The 20935-nt window shown below is 34.4% G+C and overlaps 1 protein-coding gene across 2 annotated transcripts in view; it reads left to right on the top strand.

Annotated features, from left to right (window-relative positions):
• Positions 1-20935, top strand: part of EVI5 (ecotropic viral integration site 5) — a 169179-nt gene that overhangs the window by 76292 nt on the left and 71952 nt on the right. For both annotated transcript variants that reach the window (XM_037500545.2, XM_054691519.1), the window contains 4 exons: positions 1556-1690; positions 4154-4294; positions 5704-5862; positions 12669-12815. In XM_037500545.2, the coding sequence (XP_037356442.1) occupies positions 1556-1690; positions 4154-4294; positions 5704-5862; positions 12669-12815 (582 nt within the window). The remainder of the gene's footprint in view (positions 1-1555; positions 1691-4153; positions 4295-5703; positions 5863-12668; positions 12816-20935) is intronic.

Genomic DNA, 20935 nt, shown 5'->3' with positions numbered 1-20935 from the left:
TTGGTTCATACCACCAACTCAATGATCCCATTCTCATATCGACCTTTTGGGTTTGATGTGCTCTTGGGGATTTCTTAATACAGGTTTGGCAAATAATCCTAAACTACAGTTGTTAGAGCTTTTGATTAAGGGCAAAAAAGCCTAGCATTACTCCTTAAATAACTGATCTCATTAAACAAAAATTATGGCTCCTGTAGTTTGTATGTCATCATTCCAAAACAGTGCCTTTTCCTTTTTTTGGTAAGGTTAAGTATTTGCTACAATGACATCTCCTTTGCAGATGTACTTCTTGATTGAAAAATCATTTTAATAGTATTGGAAAATTACTAGGAGAAATAATACATGAGTGGGTTGCAAAGTCCTCATTTAATCAGTGACATCATTTTGGGTAACTGGGGCAACAAACTAACTATATATTTTAATTAAGTATTTAATAGTTTTTAATAGAGTTTGAATTGATATTTGTTTCTGTTGTATGGAGAAATGTTCCTCAGGCTGTTAGCAATCTATTCTTCATGACTACTATTTTGAGATTTTGAGCTGCCATCTTTTTCTTTACTGCATGAGCTAAACTCTGAAATGAGTTAGTAAATCTTTTCTAATGGTAGATTACATATCATTTTACTATTTTTAGAACAACTTTTGTATAGAAACTGGTTTAAAAAAGTATTTAAGTGGCCGCATTGTTGTTCACATTATAGAGAAGTGGCTGCATTGAGTAGGCAAGGAAATGAGGAGGTTTCTTCCATCCATGGTTTTTTTGTTTGTTTGTTTTTTGCAGGATCTGCTTTTCTTTCCATCAAGCAATCATTTTCTTGTATATCTTTAAAGAGATCTACATTGCTAAGAGCATTTACATTATGTTCTATTGTAGTTTGGGATAGTTCACATTTTGGGTACCTTGTTTTTATTTTCATTGACTTAAATAAATTTTTTAGTGAATGTGTATTTGTCTTCTGTAATCTATAAAAGTGCTGTTCAATAGCAATATTATGTGTATGTTGAAAGGAGTCATTAGTAATTACAAATAAAATTAATATTTTCTGTTTTAACTCGAGTATTAAAATATTTTAAAATGTAATCAATATAAAAATTACTAATTAGATATCTTTCCCTTCTATTCCTTACCAAAATCCAATATATATGCTTTGAATCTTTCTCAATTTGGACTAACTACATTTTTAGTGCTTGGTAGCTACCTGTGGCTAATTCCTACACTATTAATTACAGCTCAGGTCTATAAAGTCAGAACAAACACTTAGTATGTGGATGAGTGGACAGATAGAAAGAGGTATTTATCATTTACATATTGAATCTGATCAGTGTAATAACTAGTCACCAATACCCAATAATGTGATCCTCTTTATAGATAATCAAATCTAGGGTTTTTATTCATTAGAGAGTTAATCAGAGACGATATGATGGAAATGTTTGATAATTGTTGCTTTAACTATTTGGTTGTCCTTAATTACTGTATTGTGTGATTACGTTTATTTTTATTGTATATACATGCTCACACTTCCATGAAAGTTCATTATATGTCTGTAACTTGTAGCATAAATGCAGTTCCAACTACAATGAAGATTTTGTGCTGCAGCTAGAGAAGGAATTGGTACAAGCACGTTTGAGTGAAGCTGAGTCTCAGTGTGCACTAAAGGAGATGCAGGATAAAGTCCTGGATATAGAGAAGGTGAGAATAACATAAAGGTCATCACTCCTCAAATTAGAGAGGACATAATTAGTACTTACTTAGCAGTTAAATTAGACTTGGTGTTTTTACACATTAAAAAGCCTCACATTTTCATTACTAAGAGAAAACAGGAAAAAAAATTATTAGATTCCTTATTATTTGCTGTTGTCATACTACTCAGAGTTCCATATTTAAGGGTAAAAATGGAAATTAGACGCCTTTTAGAGGAAAACAACTAGGATACGTTGTTTAAGGTAAAATAAACAAATACTATTTAAGTGTTGAAGAAGAGAAACTTAGGGGATGGAGATTAACTGTTGTCCTCAAATATTGTAATACCTTTATCGGAAAAAGGTAGGCTATGACGAATATAGAACATTTAAGGAAATCTATCATTTGAGTGTCATTGCTGCTACATTCCAGGCCACAGAAAGCTATCTCAGTATATATAGGAAGATCTTAGCATAAGGTGTACTTGACAGAAGCTAACTTGGCTTCTCTTCAAGGCTATTAAAGAACTTTAATGATTAGCTGCTAATAGAAATAGAAACACTTAGATTTCCTATAGTCCTCAAACTTGAGAGTCTGTATTTTAGATCACAAACTCTGAATCAGTTTTCTCATGTATAAAATCACTGATTGCTTGGGACCTGTGTTGAACTTGTACCTTTTATACCCCTAAGTGATATTTAGTTACAGAATCCAAGATAATGGCTAAGACAGATAGCCCCAAGTTGGTCTTAACTGTTTCTTGATGAAATAAAGCAGGGTAACTACAATCAATGTTAGAATAATGTTGCCAGAAATCTACTTGCCAGTTTTGTATTATTTTGGAAAGTTCTCCTATTTGTGGATGCCAGCAGGAATGCTGTAAAAAATGCATAACAGAATATTATTCTTCAAATTATGAGTATTCTGGACTCCATGATAGACCAATGTAACATAATTAAACAAACATGCTCAGGGAATTAGCAAGCTTCAGCATTAGAAATTGAAAAACCAGAATCTGTAGATTTCATTTTTAAATATTTGGTAGAAAGAAATGTTCTTGATTCCAATTTAAAAGTAAATTTCTTAAGTAGTACTCTTGTTACAGAGCAGAAAGTAAATTTTAAGGTTTCATGCTTCCTGTGGTTAGCTTCATCATTAAGAACTCTTTATGCACATGCAGTAAATTTCTGGTTTTCAGCTGTGAAAATGAAGGTCCATAAAAATGAATAGCTGGCAAGAATAACTTTACTCCATAATCTCTGTGAACTGAATCTTCATGTTCACCATGAAATATTTTAGAGGTAGAAAATTCCATAGATTCAGGACTTCAAATCTCAGTAGTACCTCAGTTTACTTAAAGAACTCTACTCAGGCTTAATTTGGATCTCTTGATCACTCCCTAGAACAGCTTAATATGGGGATACCCTAAATCCTAAGGTTGGTCTCTCAGTATGGTAGGGAGATTGATCTAAATGTTATTCCCTTGAAAATACTTAGATCATCTTGGTATAAGTTTTTGTACTATAAATATAAATAGTGACTAGTATACAGCTATTTTGTACTCCTTTCCAAAGGGACAGCTAAGAGAATACAAAAATGATTTTGGATTTTTCTTTTCCATAGATATCATATTGTGTTTGGAGTCCTAATCAGAGGTTACTAAGTTTATTGCATGTTGAAAATTTTTTTAATCATGTTGCTTTATAACTGAATAGTATTTTATTAAACAAAACACAGATTTTCTGTGTTCTCAGAAATAAGTAAAGCTATCCTCATACATTCCTGGTGGAAATGTAAAACAGTGCAACTGCTTTGAAAAAGTTTGACAATTTCTTAAAAGTTAAATTTGGAATTATCATCTGATCCAGCAATTTTGTTCCTTGGTATATATCAGGAGAATTAAAAACACAGATGCATACAAAAACTTTTACACAGATATTCACAGCTGCGTTATTCATAATAGCCAATAAGTGACAATAACCCAAATTTTCACCAGCTGATGAATGGATAAACAAAAGGTGATATATACATACAATGGAATATTATTTGGCAATAAAAAGCAATGAACCTTGAAAACATTATGCTAAGTAAAATAAACTGGTCATATTAGGTCACATATTGTATGATTCCATTTGTATGAAATGTCCAGAATAGGCATCCATAAAGACAAAGTAGTTAAGTGGTTGCCTGGGGCTGGGGGGAGTAGAAATGAGAAGAGACTGCTAATGGAGGTGTCCAGGTTAAAATGTTCTGAAATTAGATTGTAAAAATGGTTGCACAATCCTGTGAATACTTTTAAAAGGCACTGACTAGAATACATTAAACAAGTAAGTTTTTTGGATTGTGAATTATATTTCAGAAAAACTGCATAAAATTTAAGTACAATTACATGAGATATAATAGCTCTTATTATGTATGCTATGTTTTATTCTTTAAATTAAAAAACCCCAGTTAAATTTTCTCTTTCTTTAGAAAAACAACTCTTTTCCCGATGAGAATAATATTGCAAGGCTTCAGGAAGAACTCATTGCTGTGAAACTGAGAGAAGCAGAAGCTATTATGGGTTTGAAAGAACTTAGACAACAAGTCAAAGATTTAGAGGAACACTGGCAGGTATGTCAAAATAGATTGGGTGCTTTTTGAAAGAATAAAATGAATATACTATTTATGTGAATTTGAAGGAGCTATAGGATTTGAGTTTAAAGTAAGAAAGACCCTGTTTAATGTACAAAAGTTGACAACATTTATAAGTAGACAGTACCTTTAAACTGTTTCTCCCTTTTAAATTCTTGTAAGAAATAGAAGGGACTAAGTCATTTTTTTATTGTTTTACTGGTATAATTTATATGAATTTTTCTAGAGAGCTGTATGAAAATATTCCTTGTCCTATAGGTACAAGTTCATTTTTGGTCATTGAAATACTAGAAGGGTGACACCCATATGAATTTATAAGTTTGTAACTTCTTTTAAAAATTGGTTATCTCACAAAATAAATCATACATTTACTTTTTTTATATGTCCACAAATGTATTTATAGATGAAGGAATCTGTTGACAAAGATAAAAAAATGAGAATCTGTAAGACAAAATGGAGGAATGGGAGAAATACAAAAAAACTACACATCATTTGGGCCTCCCTGGTAGTGTAGGGGTTGTCTCAGTGCTGTCACCACGATGGCATGAGTTCAATCCCCAGCCAGCGATCTAACCCACATATGGCATAGCAGACCTCTCCTGTCTCACCTGCTGCTCCCCTCAGCAGTGTACTTCAGTAGATCCACCTGTTCTGCTCCCCACTCTGTCTCTGGTGAATCATCTCACCGCCCTACCCCCTAGCACCTCTGGCTTACACCCCAGTTCTATGCATAAGTAAATAAATAAATCTTTAAAAAAATACACATAATTTTAGAATAGTGATCTTGGTTTCAATTTGGAGTGGAGGGGGAATGCATGTAGCAAAGACTGGAATTAGTCCTTGAGATTACCATGACTTTAAATAAAAGGTATTTTATAAAAGAATCAGTCAGCAATAATCTGGAAATTAAAAACAAGTAAGACAAAATTGATCCTTAACCATGCATATTTTGAAAACATTGCTCTTACCTTCAATATTATGTTTATTATGCTTAACATCCTTATCCTTAGTTCACAAATGGCCCTAATTCTTCCTTAGGATTTCTTTAACAATAATGTATAAAAATACCTTACAAAAATATTAGGGTAAAAATTGTGTTCTTTATGATAGCTATTCTTTATTGTAATACACAATGTTTAAAAAAAAAATTGGACTATGAGTCTGCCACTTACTGTGTAACCTTTCAGAAGTTAATCACGATTTCCATTTACTTAACTGTATAATGAAGGTAATAAAGATGCCTAACTTTTAAGATTTTTTGGGGAGTGAGTAAAATGCATATAAAAAGTGCTTCATATAATACTGAATTTGAAATAAGTACTCAGAAAAATTGGCTTTTATTTTGATACATGTGAATATTTGTTGCAATGTAATTTTTTGTGTTTTAGCGTCACTTAGCTCGTACTACTGGTAGATGGAAAGACCCACCTAAGAAAAATGCTATGAATGAGTTACAAGATGAGTTGATGACCATTCGACTTAAAGAAGCTGAAACACAGGCTGAAATAAGAGAAATTAAACAAAGGATGATGGAAATGGAAACACAGGTATGATGGGAAAGCCCAAAAGCTCTAAAAAACATTAGCAGATCAAAAGCTTATACACAGATTGTAACATCCTTAGAACAGAGCTAAATGAAAAGCAGTTATATGAAACCGGCTAACTTGCAATATTCTAAATCAGATAAAAGGACTCTTTGATAGCGAGATTTAATATCATCTTTGAACATTCAACAAAGCTTAAGCACATTATAAAACTATTTGACTTTTTTGCCTTGGTGCACATTTTGAGAGGAAATAATCATGTTGAGCAAAATTTCTTGACCTTGACACTATTAACACTTTGGACCAAGTAATTCTCAATTGTGGGGATTGCCTGTGTATTGTAGGGTATTTAGCAGCATCCCTAGCTTCCATCCACTAGTTGCCAGTGGACCACGCCCATCCTCCCCTCCAGGTTGTGATGACCAAAAATGTCTCCACATATTTCCAACCGCCTCTGGGGGACAAAATTGCCCCTAGTTGAGAACCACTGATTGGAATATAATGTAAATGATGCTTCCTAAAGCTGTGTAAGGTGGGGACTCTAAGCCATGATTCTCACATTTATACATGTTTCTTCTCACATCCCCCTTACCATTACATATTCTATTTTACATATACTTGACAATGAAGATCTTCATTGTCATTTTTATTAAGTCCATTTGCATGATAAAAGTACTGTTGGTTTTAATGTGGTATATTTGTGTGAACTATAATCTCTATTCTCCAGAATGTGCTTCGGTTTTCAAAATACTTAGTCAGTAGGGGGCATTATTAACTCATGTATCATTCTGCATACATACTTGCAAAAAAACCATCCCATCTTAAAGATGGTAATATGAATACATTAATCCTTTAGGGAAAAAAAACTTGATTTATATTGCTCATATTGTGATTATATGATTGTTATCTTGTTACATATTATGTTATCTTGTATTTTTCATTGTAATTAAAAATAAAACTAAAGTTACAAAAAGTCAATCTGTAGCTTTCATGGAAAATTTTGGTTTTATAATCAAATTTTATCTCAGTATAGATAGTATAGATACATAACTTTCAAACCTGTGTTCGGAATTTATTTCAGAGTGGTTATAAGTGAAGGAATCAAATTCAATAAACAGAACTTGTGAATACAAAGTACTGTCTGGCCATCAGAGAACATTAACATGAGAAATTAGGAATGCACAAACTATATTTAATATAATTCACTATCTGAGATGATCTAAATTTGATGAACTAAATTTGTAAAATGTAGTCATTATTTCACAACATATATGTCAAGTCATTATGCTATACTCCTTAGACTTACACTGCCATGTATCAGTTAAATCTCATTAAAACTGGAAAAAAATATATAATTCTGAAATCTGATAAATGAAGAGTTTATTTAGAAATTGCTATGGAGAATAGGAGGAGAAATTTTAACTAGGTAGTTTGGGGAAAGTCTTCCTAAGGAATTTACATTTTGATTTTTTCTCTTTATTTTTTTGTTTATTTTGGGGAATTTGCATTTTAAATTGAGCTTGACTAATGTGTTTTTCAATGAATTTTGTTTGAAAGGATGTTGTAAGGAATTGGTTTCTGTATACCAATGATTTAACTGATGATGATCCATAAAGTTATCTCATAACAAAGTGAGAAAAATAAAAACAAGTATTATACTGCATTCGTCACCTAAAGAGTATTATATCAAACAGCCTTATATTCAGACTCTAGATTAAGAAATTTGTCTTGGTCCTCCCCGGTGGTGCAGCAGGTTGAGCACAGCACTGTAAAGCTGTCTGCAGCCTCTGCAGCACCGGTTGGATTCCTGGCTGGCCAGGGAGATACCCACATGGCGGGGCAGACCTCTCCTGTCTCGCCTACTGCTTCCCTCAGCAGTGTACTTCAGTCCGTCTACCTGTTCTGCTCTCTGCTCTGTCTCTGGTGAATCTTCTCACCCTCCCGCACCTCTGGCCTGTACCCCCAGTTCTTATATAAAAATAAATAAATCTTTAAAAAAAATTTTTGTTTTTATTGATACATGGAGCTCCAATGCCTTCGTTTTAATGACTTTTAGGAAAGTCCACCTAGTGATTATACCTTACTTTATTGAGACACACTCCTTTTTCTGTGTATCAAATTTTGCTGTTACAAACAGTGCTGTTCTGAATATTCTTTCACCTATTTACCTGTTTTGTTTGTTTACTATAGGATTTCTTCTCTTTTTTGTGCCATGAATCCCTTTGATTATCTGAAATCGATGGACCACTTCTCAAAATAATGTTAAGATATATACAATAAAATACATGATTGCAATGCAGAATTATATTGGGGTACATTAAACAACCAATTTGTGACATAGACACACATACAGAGATAAACACAACATAAACCTATTGTGGATTCAGTTTTTTAGTGTTTTAGATTTTTCTATATTTAAGTTAGATTGTACTATAATTTTCTTTTTCAGGGAATCTTTCATCTGTTTTGGTACCAAGATTAACACTCTTTGAGTTGGGTTTTATTTTATCTTACAATGTTCTCAGAAATTTTATGTAAGATTAGAATTACCCATTACTTGAAAATTCACTGTTATTCATTCTTTTTTGTTGATCTGTGGAAATAGCAACTATTGATCCTAGTTGTTGAAGCAAGGATAGATCTTTTCAGGTTTTTTTTGTTTCTTTTTTTTTTTTTTTTTTAAAGATTTATTTATACAAGCACTGGGTACAGTCAGAAATGCAGGAGCGTGAGAGAATTCACCAGCACCAGAGCAGGGAACAGAACAGGCAGACCGACGAAATACACTGCTGAGGGGAGCAGTGGGCGCGGCAGGGGAGGTCTGTGAGCCATGTGGGACCCTCGCTGGTGGCCAGGGATCGAGCTGGTGCTTCACAGGCTGAGGGCAGCTTTGTAGCCCAGCGCACAACCGCTGCACCACCAGGGGAGGCCCTTTTTTTGTTTCTTAATTCTGGTTTGGTAAGATCTATTTCTGTATGAGACTAGACTATCCATTTCCTCTAAACTTTCAAAGTTATCACTTAAAGTTGTTCAGAGTATCTTTTTAAAATGTATTTTTACTGGATCTATATTTATGTGCCCTTTTTTCATTCCTAAGTGATCTTTATATGTGCTTTACTTTTTTTTTTTTTAAAGATTTATTTATTTATGCATACAAGAACAGGGTTACAGCCCAGAGGTGTGGGTGTGGGGGTGAGAGGATTCACCAGAGACAGAGTGGGGAATAGAACAGGCAGATTAACTGAAATAACACAGCTGAGGGGAGCAGCGGGCAAGTCAGTAGAGGTCTGCTGTGCCATGTGGGTTGCTCCCGGGTGGGGGATTGAACTCGTGCTGTAGTGGCTGTGGTTTGCTTCATAGGTTGTGTCATAACCCTTTGCACCACCAGGGAGGCCCATGTGCTTTACTTTCTTGAAAAGTGTTTTAGAATTTGCCATTTTCAACAATTTTTTGTAAAGACTAACTTTTTATTTGTTGATCCTCTATGATATACTGTTGTTTTCTATGTAATATAGTTCTGTTCTTTATTATATCCTTTTATTATATTTTGCTTGAGTTTTACCTTCCCCCCTTTTCCTTGTACTCTTAACTATTATGTATATTCTTGTCTAATATGTTTTTTATTCCTCAAATCCTTTTTTTTAACTATCTCTTATATTCTTTCTGGCTTTTTTGTATTGCCTGATCTTTTAAATAGTAACTTATATTGATATCCTCTAATGTGATTGTGAATTTGTTCATTTGTCTTTGGAATCAACCATTTTTTGTTTTGGTTTGGTTTTTTGCCTTAATAAAGTCTCAGCCCCATATATGAGGCTGATTCTATTGTTTACTTTGTTAGTAATTTTTTTCTTACCTTTTTCTGGGTTTTGTTGAAAACTGGCTATCTTGTGTAGGACAATAAACTAAGGTAAATAGATTTTATGCCTGCAAGTAGGCACACCTTTTCTTCTGGTAGGCCTTTAATGTGGGGGATTTGAGTTCATATAGTCAGGGATTGGACTGGGTTTGAGGTTTATCGTTTCTGTGGTTTACCCTCATATCACACTCTTCAAATTCCTGGCAATATCTTATTTTTAGAAGGGAGGCTAGTTTGCCAAAGCATTTTCTCAATGTCTTTAGGACTTCAGAGAGGGCTAGTCTCCAACAGCATTCCGCTATTCCTTATTAAGGGAAGTGGGGAAGGTGCACAAGTGTTCCCTATTGTTTTGATTACACCTCCGACTTAGACTGCATTATGTCTCTGGGTCTGGAGTTTTGACGTTCTTAGTTTCTTGCCCTCTGCCTAGCTATTGTCCTGGGCTCAAAGTATGAGCCTTGCCCCTTCATCAGATGCTGTGGTTTTGCCAGTGACAGAAGGGCAACAGTGTTTGTTGCTGTATTACAACAGATCAAACCTTTTAATCTCTAGAGGAGACAAGCAGGATTTAGTGCTCTTCCTATACAGGCTACTATCTCCCTCCTGCAGGCCTGTGCCATGGAGATCTCTTTTTGAATACTCTCATCAGTCAGTTTTTTTGTGTGTACCTGAAGGGAACCACTAAGAAAAACTGTGCAAGAGTTTGTGATCTCTGCTGTGCCTGTGGCCTCTATATACTTTGATCAGCCCATACTTCACCTCTGCCAATTTGATATTTATTCTAGCTAAAATGTTCTCAATCACTTCCAGCTGCATCATTCCCATAGCTCCATAGATTTTGGACTACTTAGTTGCCCTGTTATTTCATCCCTCTGGTTCATGAACTTAGAGTTAGACTGGCTTTTTCTTTTTTATCAATGGAAGGGCTGGTAGCAATGATCTTTCTGACTCTATAGCCCCAACCAGAAATAAAGTTTTTATTATGGTATATATGAAGTTTTATTTTATACTTTTTGTTTTTTTTTAATAGATTTATTTATTTATGCAGACAAGAACTGGGGTACAGGCCCAAGTTGTGGGGGGTGAGAGGATTCACAAGAGACAGAACAGGGAACAGAACAGGCAGACTGAAATACACTGCTGAGGGGAGCAGCTGGCAAGACAGGAGAGGTCTGCCCTGCCATGTGGGAATCTCCCTGGCCGCCCTGGACTTGAACCCGTGCTGCAGAGGCTGCAGACAGCTTCACAGCACTGCGCTCAACTGCCTGCGCCACTGGGGAGGCCCACATCTCATTATTTTTATACATCTTTTTATAGATATTTTTATACCTCTACTAGATGATAATTTTTTTAAAGATTTATTTATTCATACATACAAGAACTGGGGTACAGGCCAGAGTTGTGGATGGTGAGAGGATTCACCAGAGACATAGTGGGGATCAGAATGGGCAGCTCTACTGAAATACACTGCTAAGAGGAGCAGCAGGCAAGTCAGGAGAGGTCTGCTGCACCATATGGGTATCTCCCTGGCTGGGAATCGAACTCGTGCTGCAGTGGCGAGCTTCCTAGGTTGCGTTTTAACCCCTGTGCCACCAGGGAGGCCCTAGATGATGTTGTTTTATGGAATCAGTGCTCATTTGGATTTGCCTGCCTGTTTTGCATTATTTTGTTTCTATTGTTTTATTGAACAGTTTCTTTCTGGTGTCAATCATGAGTAGTGGACACTACTCATGTAGTAAACACATTAGTAAACACAGTCCCTATCTGGGTTCATAAAAATCCATTTTTGCCATTTCTTTGTCTACAATTTCTCACTCATGGTCAGTTCATGAGTTTTGTTTATATGTGTGTATTCTGTAATTTTGGACCATGGATTTGAATTTAGGTGTTGAGGGAGGAGTTTTCATTTGTGGGGATTCTTTGCAGCTTACGTTGAAGGTCCTTCTGAAGTCTAGTTATTTGTATTAATGGTAGGTGGTAAGACAGTAAAAAGAGGCTGTGTGCCAATTTGAATACTGTACTAAGAAGTTCACTCTTAACTTTGTAAATGAACAATATTCATTTATTGAAAGTGAAAAAAAGTAATGATAAGTAAAATCTGGAGAAACCTGAAATGGTAGGAAGTGTGGAGCCTCAAATCTATTAAGTGATCCATATTTTTTTTTTTTAACTTGAGACAGGATCATTATCAAAAATGCATATGATTAGAAGTATAGGATCACACCCTTCAGGTATATATTGCCACATCACATCCACCACTAACACACCCATAGTTTTCCACCACAGCCTATTACACCATCCCCTCTCAGCTCTCCTGCCTCCTTCTCCCCCTCTTGTAGCCTCAATTCTACACCCAGATATCCAGGATTTGTTACTGGTTTGGCTTTGTCTTTACAATTTTCAAATGAGGAACTACTCACTGATAATACCAGTTCACTTAATCACCAAGTAGCAAGTGAGAATTCAGAACCAGTCCATGCTACATAAAAATAGACTAAGCTATACCTACCCATTTCATGACCTATGACACAGTAAGGAACTCAGAGCCTAGTAAATGGTGATGGTACCTTTCAGTCAGTCTGTGTTTTCTTTTGAGAATTCCAAAGAGGAGTTATATTTGTCATATTCCTGTGTGTTCTTATGTTGTAACACATTGTCTGTTTTGAAATTAATACCTTCAAGTTCCACATAAACATCCTTATAGCCAATAGATGTTCATTATATAAATTATAAATTAAAAAGTAACAGGACTTTCTAATATGGACCTCAAGTATTCCTTTGGATGACTTGATTTTTAAAACAATTTCAGTATTTTTTGTACTTATTTGAATAAAATTGACATAATTAGTATTTTTTATAATGTTGAGGGATCAGATGGGTAGCTAGTAATTTATAGGTTTTTTCAGGTCTTGTTGTCTGTAGTCTCAGTATTTATATTTTTAATTATTAGAACCAGATCAATAGTAACCATCTTCGAAGAGCAGAGCAAGAGGCACTCAATCTACAGGAGAAGGTGCAATATCTTTCTGCACAGAACAAAGGACTGCTTACTCAGTTAAGTGAAGCAAAACGCAAACAAGCAGAGATTGAATGCAAGGTAAATATATAACTAGCTACTATATGTTTTTGTCAATACATCTTTTTGTTTGTTTTTTCTTGTCATTGACTAGATTATCTTAAAACTGGATTAAAAGGGCTAGTCTTCTAATGTCCACTTTTCCTGAATTTCGTATGGTGGCTCCTTTAAGACTAGGTTAGCTCATATTGTTCTGGGGTGGATTCCAAGCAGGAAACCTCATTTTCCACCACTTGGGTAAATCTCTGTGCAGGAAATTAAGTTGATATCTCTCTACATTTTCTGTTTGAAATCAAAACTTTTTTTTGAAACTGTACTCCTAAAATACATAGTGTTGTAAACAAATATTACAGCAGTAAAAAAATTAGAGATAACAAGAACATAAATAAGAAAATTTTAAATCTTAAAAGTTTAGCTGAAGTTTAGCTGAAGTTTTAATGTCTCAACCAAAGACAAGCACTTAGAAAGGTTAGAGCAACTCAGCTTTGATTGGTCCTTTATTTGTGGGCAATCAGTGTTGTTTGTTGTATGTTTTCTGGATAGAATAGAAAATAAATGTCTCCCTACCAATGGGTAGGGGAAATTGGCTAATTCCCCATTATTTTAATCACTTCTTTGTTATATGAATTACTTGGATTCATGAAGCATGAAAAGGCATTTGAATGCATGTATATTTTTCCCTTAAATTTACAGTGTAGCCATGGTGAGACAGAGAGAAGAGGGTGTGGGTTGGAAGGTGAGGGGGAGCTGTGTGTGAGAGAAATGACTAGAGCAATGACTGGTCTGAGCACTAGAATGTATTACTGAGGACAATTTATGGGATTTAAAAAATAAACTAGACATTTATCTTTCCATGATGAGGTAACAGAAATGATGCCCTTTAAAGATTCTAGCCTTATTATTCTATGATAAGAAATAAGACTTTCAATGGCACATATAAAGCTGTAATTCCATCAACTTGTTCTGGTGTCATTAAAAACCAAGAGTGAAGCTTGAGTGGTTTATCAGTGTCACTGAAATCCAGAGATGAAATTACATCCTAATAAATATGCATGACTGTTACAATTTACGCTGACAGAAATCTGTAGGCAGTACTGAAATTTGTACCAACTTAGGAGTCGTTCCTCTTGAAGGAATATGACTAGACTATTTTAAAAATGAAATGATGTGACATGAGGTTTTATCAGTTTCGTTTTGTCATGCTATGTTGTCTATATTGTCTTGATTTTGTTAAGAACTAAATTTGATCTTTTTTTCATTGTTAGTATAAATTTTTCTTAAACATATGTCCATAACACTGTTGCTGGACTTAATATTGATCCTCAAATGAAGTGTTCTTTGGAAATAATAATATTTGGGGAGTTTGCTGATGAAAATCATTGTTTTCTTTGAATTTATCTACATGATGGGATTTGAGTAAGAATTTTAGGGATTTTTAAGAATTGATATGAGATTTTATTTAATTTTTAATTGTTCATTAAAAATTATATTACAGATGCTGACTCTGATACCTCCCCGACTTTAAGCTATATCAATTCCTTGTAGTGCCTTTTGCAGATTGCAAGAATGAGTAGTGCATTAAGTGTCCCCTACTACCTATTACATTTTGATAATATATGTATTTTACCTTGTTACGTTGCAGAAATTCAAAAATAAACCTGACATTGCTAAGGAAGCTAATCCTTAACAATTAAACACAATTAAAGCCAGTCCATTAATATATAAATCTCATTATTTTCATTTATTTATATGATCATAAAGTAATTATTAAACTTCATTATATTTTTTATTCATGTAAAATGTCAAGGTAGCATTTTTAATACTAACATGATCACCTCTCTACAACCAAATTTGACTTGCTATACTTAAAGATGAAATAGTACAAATCTATGATGCACCATAGAAAATCCTAACACTCTGAACCCAAACATTTTTTTCATAAATTGCACACCAATTCATTTGGAGGCAAAACCTGATTTGAATTGATATATGACTACTTTAAATTTTTATTTATGGATAGTTATACTTCATTGTTTCCTTGTGTTGAGTATGCTTTTTCATCATGGACACTGCCTTAGATCCTGCTGGATAACACTAATAGATAGTTATGCACCCTAGTACTTGCCTGAAATGTAAAATTCCAAAATATACATGGCCCTCAGGATGTTAGTAATGAGAATGAGGAATTTCCTCTGTAAATCTAAAAGATTATGGAAAGATTTTATATTCTCTAGTTTTGCATAGATACATATAAATCCATAAGAAATGGTATATTAATTCATAGACAAATTTGTAAAATTGTATAAAAATTAATGGTAAGTGAAAAAAAAGCCAATGAAAGTTTACTTTGATTATATTTTGCAACTCTGCACTACTAAAGATAGGAAGGGAAGAGGAAGAAATAAACCTGTTGCTTGTATTTAACATACATTTTAATAGCTTAATATATACACTTTTTTCATAATACTTTCATTTTTTTTAACTGAATATAAATAAAAACAGTAGTCTCACCATTGGCCCCTTTTATCTCATTCTTTTCTTGACCATATGACATGCTCCTTCCATTATTTTTCCCAAGCTTTTATTACTACTTTCTGACATGTCCTTTTAGAATTTATTTTAGGCAGATAAGTCAGAATTCAAGTCCCCAAAGAAGGAAAGGATTTGGAGGGCTGAGTCTCATATATAAGGAAAGACTGAATGAAGTAAAGCCAGGGAGGTAGGGTAGGACTCCACTTCTTACCATACAGATTCTTAAAACCCATGGCAATGGGTTTGCACTTTACTCTTTAATGCTATGAGAGGTTGCTGAAATGTTTTAAGAAGATGCAACATGACATAACTTGTTTTTCTGTTTCATATATTTGTATCTGATTTTGTTTTTCCCTGTTTATTTGAAATACTTTTATGTTTACAGAACAGGGGGAAAGATAATACAGAGAGCTCCCTTATACCTTTTTTTATTTTTTCCCCTAGACCTTCTTTAAAAATTAATGTATAATTGACATATAACTTTGTTCCAGGCGTATTGTATAATGACATGGTATTTGTATATATCACAGAATAAACAGCACAGAAGTCTAACTTTTGTCACCATGCGTAGTTACAAACTTTTCATGTGATGAGAACATTTTAAGATCTACTCTTGGCAACTTTGAAATACATGATTTACTTTATAACTGGAACTTTGCACATTTTGATCCCCTTTATCTGTTGCACTCACTGCCTCTGGCAGCCAGCAGTCTGTTCTCTGTATCCATGAACTTGGGTTTTTCTTTCTTCTTTTTTTTTTTTTTTTTGGTTAGATCCTACATATAGGTGAGATCGTACAGTAGTTATCCTTCCCTATCATAGTTTCATGTAGCATAATGCCCTCTAGGTCCATCCACTATTCTGTAACTATAAAAGTATTTCAAATGGTAAGATGTCATTCTCTTTTACAGCTGAATAATTGTATATTGTGTGCATGTACCACACATTCTTTATCCATTCATCCTTTGATAAATACTTAAGTTGTTTCCGTATCTTGGCAATTGTAAATATTGTTGCAATAAAGATGGGGATCCATATATCTTTTAAAAGTACTTTTGTTTTCTTTGGATAAATACCCAGAAAAGGAATGTGAACAGATCCATTTTTAAATTTTTGAGAAAACTCAGTACTATTTTCATAGTGGCTGCACCATTTACATTATCAACCATGCGTAAGGGTTCCCCTTTTTCCACATCCTCATTAACATTTCTTCTTTCTTGTTTTTTTGATAGTAGTCATTCTGACAGGTGTGAGGTGATATCTTGTGGTTTTGATTTGCATTTCCTAATGCTTAGTGATAGTGAATATCTTTTCATGTACCTGTTCACTGTCTATATTTTGTTTTTGGGAAAATGTCTATCCACATCTCCCATTTTTTAATTGGATTGTTGCTTGTCTTTGCTGTTGAGTTATGAGCTCTCCATTTATTTTGTTATGTTAACCCATCATCAGACATGATTTGCATATATTTTCTTCCATTCAATGGGTTTCCTTTTCATTTTGTTGATGATTTCCTTTGCTATGCAGAAGCACCCATATACGCTTTAATCAGCTACTCTTCATGTTAACATCTTGAATAATCATGGTGCTTGTATCATTATTAAGAAATGGGTATTGGTACAATGATATTTGTAAACTATAGACTTCACTCAGATTGCCTGTACTGTCTCAGTCTCCTCTGATCTGTGACAGAGTTTTCTGTGCATTGTCTTTCACTAGCTTAATTATTAAAGAATACTGATCAGGTATTTTGTAGATTATCTTCCAATTTGGGATTGTCTGGTATTTTGTAATGATTAAACAAGGTATTTAAGGAAAGAATGCAGGGATTAGTGTCTTTTCAGCACTTATTCTCAGGAGGACCTATTGTGTTGATATGTTTTAGTTTTCTAGTGTTCAACTTAAGTCATTTGGTCTAGTTGGCATGTGCCAGCTTTACCCACTGTAGAGGTTTTTTCCTTTCTTACTGTTTTTCACAGTCAAGTTACTAAGTCTAGACTATAGTCCAAGGGGATCAGAGATATTAAACTACACCTCCTTAACAGAAAAGTGTCAAAGAATTTGTGGACCTAGGCTAATACCACCACAAAAGTAATAAATATTTTAGGGGCAACATTTTGAGGCTGTGCAAATATCTTTAAAGTTTAAGTAACTAATTTTAACATTTATTAGCGCATATTGCTTATTGCAATTAATGTGATTCTTTTTTCAAGACACAAATGCTTCTGTGTGTGGAGATGGATTTGAGGTGAGGTTGGAGAGAGCTTTGATACGAGAACTTCAGGTAATAGTACAGGATAAAGATGCTACCTTGGACTTAAGTATTGGCAGCAGCACTAAAGAAATAGATCAATTCTGGATGTATTTTTGTAGAGAACCAAGACTTGGTGATTAGATTAGAGAGAGGTAAAAGTCAGGGGAAAATTGATGCTCCCTATTTTTTCACTTGATTGATATATTTATATGCAGTGTTAACTAAAATCAGTAGAGTATAAATGTATTAGTTATCTGTTTCTATCTAACAAATTATCTCTAAAATTAGTAGATTAAAATAGCAATAAGAACTAATATCCTAGAGTTTCTGTGGGTCAGAAATTCAGGACCAAATTCACCAAATGGTCCTGATTTAGAGTCTTTCATGACACCACAGTCATCTGAAAGCTTAACTGAAGCTAAAGGAGAAGATTTTATAGGTGACTCACACACATGGATGCATATTGGTGCTGGTGGCTGTTGGAGAGACCCTGTCCTCAAAGAACTTTCACTTATTGAAGGACATACACCAGAGTAAACACACAGTTACATACACTGCAATGTGAGTAAAGGGATGACGGAAGATATGCATAGAACACTGTAATGGAAATTTAGTGTTAGGCAAATGGTCCAAGGAAGACTAGTAAAGAATGGTTAAGCTGAGACCTTGAGGACATGTTACAGTTAATCAAGGAAAGGCTACAGAGTTCACTGGGCAAAGCAAATACCATGTGTGAGGAGCGTAAGTGAGAAAGAACCACAGGTTTGTTTGAATTAAAAGACGTTCATTCTGTTGATAGCTCCATAGGAGTATGGTGAGAAATACCAATGATATGTGAAGCTAGAGCATAAATTGAGAGCCAAATCAAAGAGAACCTAGGACACCTGTATAAAGACGTGGACATTATCTCAAGATGTTGAGTACCATTCAAGTGTTTAAAATAAAGGACAGACAGGATGAGGTTGTGATTTTATTAAATGTAGACACAGTGGTATGTTAGAGCAGAGAAGTAAAATCTTCGAAGAACCAATTTTCAGGAATTTTATGACATAACTGATAAGCAATCATATTAAAATTTTAACTTTACCACAATTAAGCAAATTATGATAAAACAAAGGTAATAAATTCTTAAACATCATTTTCTAATTATTTTTATATTTTATCATCTGTATGAGGTTATTTATACCTGTGAGATGGAAATACCGTATAATAGTGTGCTGCTGCACATTTCTTCCTAACTCTGGGTTGTCATGTTGTGTTGTTAGCTTGAAAGGAGTATTTATATTGATTTATTGTCTTATTGGTTGTCTAGACCAGGAGTTGGAAGATATATCCCATAGCACAAACCCGCCTGGCTGTGTTTTTGTAAACTGTTACTGGAATACAGCCTTCCCCATTCATTTATGTAATGTCTGTGGCCACTTTCACACACCTGTGGCAGATGGAGTACTTGTGATCAACTCTGTAGCCCACAGTTTTAAATATTGGTATCTAGCCTTTTAAGGAAAAGTTTTATATGGCCGCTCAGGATAGTTAATTTAGACTAAGACTTAAAAGGTTGTTGTATCGTCAGCCTTTTCATTATGAATAGTACAGAAATATTTAGGAAATTTTCTTCAAGTATTTGATTACTGTTGTCAAAATCAGCAAAACACTTGTTCATATCATTGACAAATGAGTGAAATTCTAAGTCTTCATTTAATTTCATCTTTTCTTTAACATTAACCCGTTCATATCATAACTTCATTTATTCCTCAGTTTCAACTATTGGTGGCTGTGGATATAAGAGTTTGGCAAAAATCAGTGGAAATAATATGTGAGAAAATGTTAATTATATAGAACTTACAATAAGAAGTATTGTATGTCATAGCTTGCATGTTGTGTACTGTATATTCTCTGATTCAGTTTATATTAAAATATATAATAAACTTATACATGGACACATGTATACATGCATGCAACACACACATGCATGTAAATGTACACACAGGGCCTCCCCTGGTGGCGCAGTGGATGAGCGCTGGGTTGCGAAGCTGCCCGCAGCCTCTGCAGCGCCGGTTTGATCCCCGGCCACCGGCAAGGGTCCCACATGGCATGCAGACCTCTCCTGTCGCCCGCTGCTCCCCTTAGCAGTGTTTTCAGTCCTTTTGCCTGTTCTGCTCCCCACCCTGGCTCTGGTGAATTCTCTCACCCTCCTGCGCTTCTGACCGTACCCAGTGCTTGTACAAATAAATAAATAAATATTTAAAAATAAAATAAAATAAAATAAAAAATTAATGTACATACACATTCACCTGAGAGCTGATTGTTAAGCATTTACCAACACAGCACTAGGTACAGAGAACATGTATTATGGCTATATGCAAATTGGCAATATATATTTCGAGCAGTATTTGCTTAAAGTGAAGTACTAGTATCCTATCTGCAATACAAGAATTAACATAAATTTTTATATAAGCATTTAATTATTACACTTTTACTAAATTTAATTTTTTTTTAAACTGTAATATTGTACTGTAAGGTGCTACATTTCTCCTGTGATCACGCTGCTGCTCATTTCTGTGCAAAGTTAGGCAATTCCAGCTGAAGTTAATGGAAGAGCAAATGTTTTTATATATCCCACATTTCTCTAACATTTTCTTCATATATTGTTTTTTCTGGATCACTATTATTTAGCATGGATATAAGAAAATAGAGTTTTGGAGTTTTTCCATTGTGAAATTTAGAATTGAATGGTGTGTTTTCCTGGGAAGATTAGAATTATGATACAATATAATTTCTATTCTCCATTGTAGTGTAATGTAAATATTCATTAGCACTACCTCAGAAAGAATAAAATTCTTTTTTTTTTACGATTTATTTATTCATTCATACATGAACTGGGGTACAGGCTAAATGTGCAGGAGGGTGAGAGGAGTCACCAGAGATAGAGCAGGGAACAGAACAGGCGGAATGACTGAAATACACTGCTTAGGGCAGCAGCGGGCAAGACAGAAGAGGTCTGCCATTCCGTGTGGCTATCTCCACAGCCGGCTGGGATTGAACCCGCACTGCAGAGGCTGCGGACAGCTTCACAGCACTGCACTCAACCGCCTGCACCATTAGGGAGGCCCAAGAATAAAGTTCTTAATGTTACCTAGCTAACATACTTTCTTAATATCTATATTCCCTATTGATCTGTTGTCTTATTTTCTACAGTGTTCAAGTTGTGAATTTTTTTTTTTTTTTGGCTTAAATGTTAGCAATTTTCAGTCCATGGCAATTTCAATAAAGTTTTACTTCAAATATTTTAAGCAATGTTTGTATGAGTAGTATTTCTCTAATATTTAAAGATGGAATGCTATTCTGTACATTC

Source organism: Talpa occidentalis, unplaced genomic scaffold, assembly GCF_014898055.3.
Source record: "Talpa occidentalis isolate TD23 unplaced genomic scaffold, MPIMG_talOcc4v2.1 talOcc4.9, whole genome shotgun sequence".
Lineage (NCBI taxonomy): Eukaryota > Metazoa > Chordata > Mammalia > Eulipotyphla > Talpidae > Talpa > Talpa occidentalis.
This window is presented reverse-complemented; position numbering and strand designations above follow the sequence as displayed.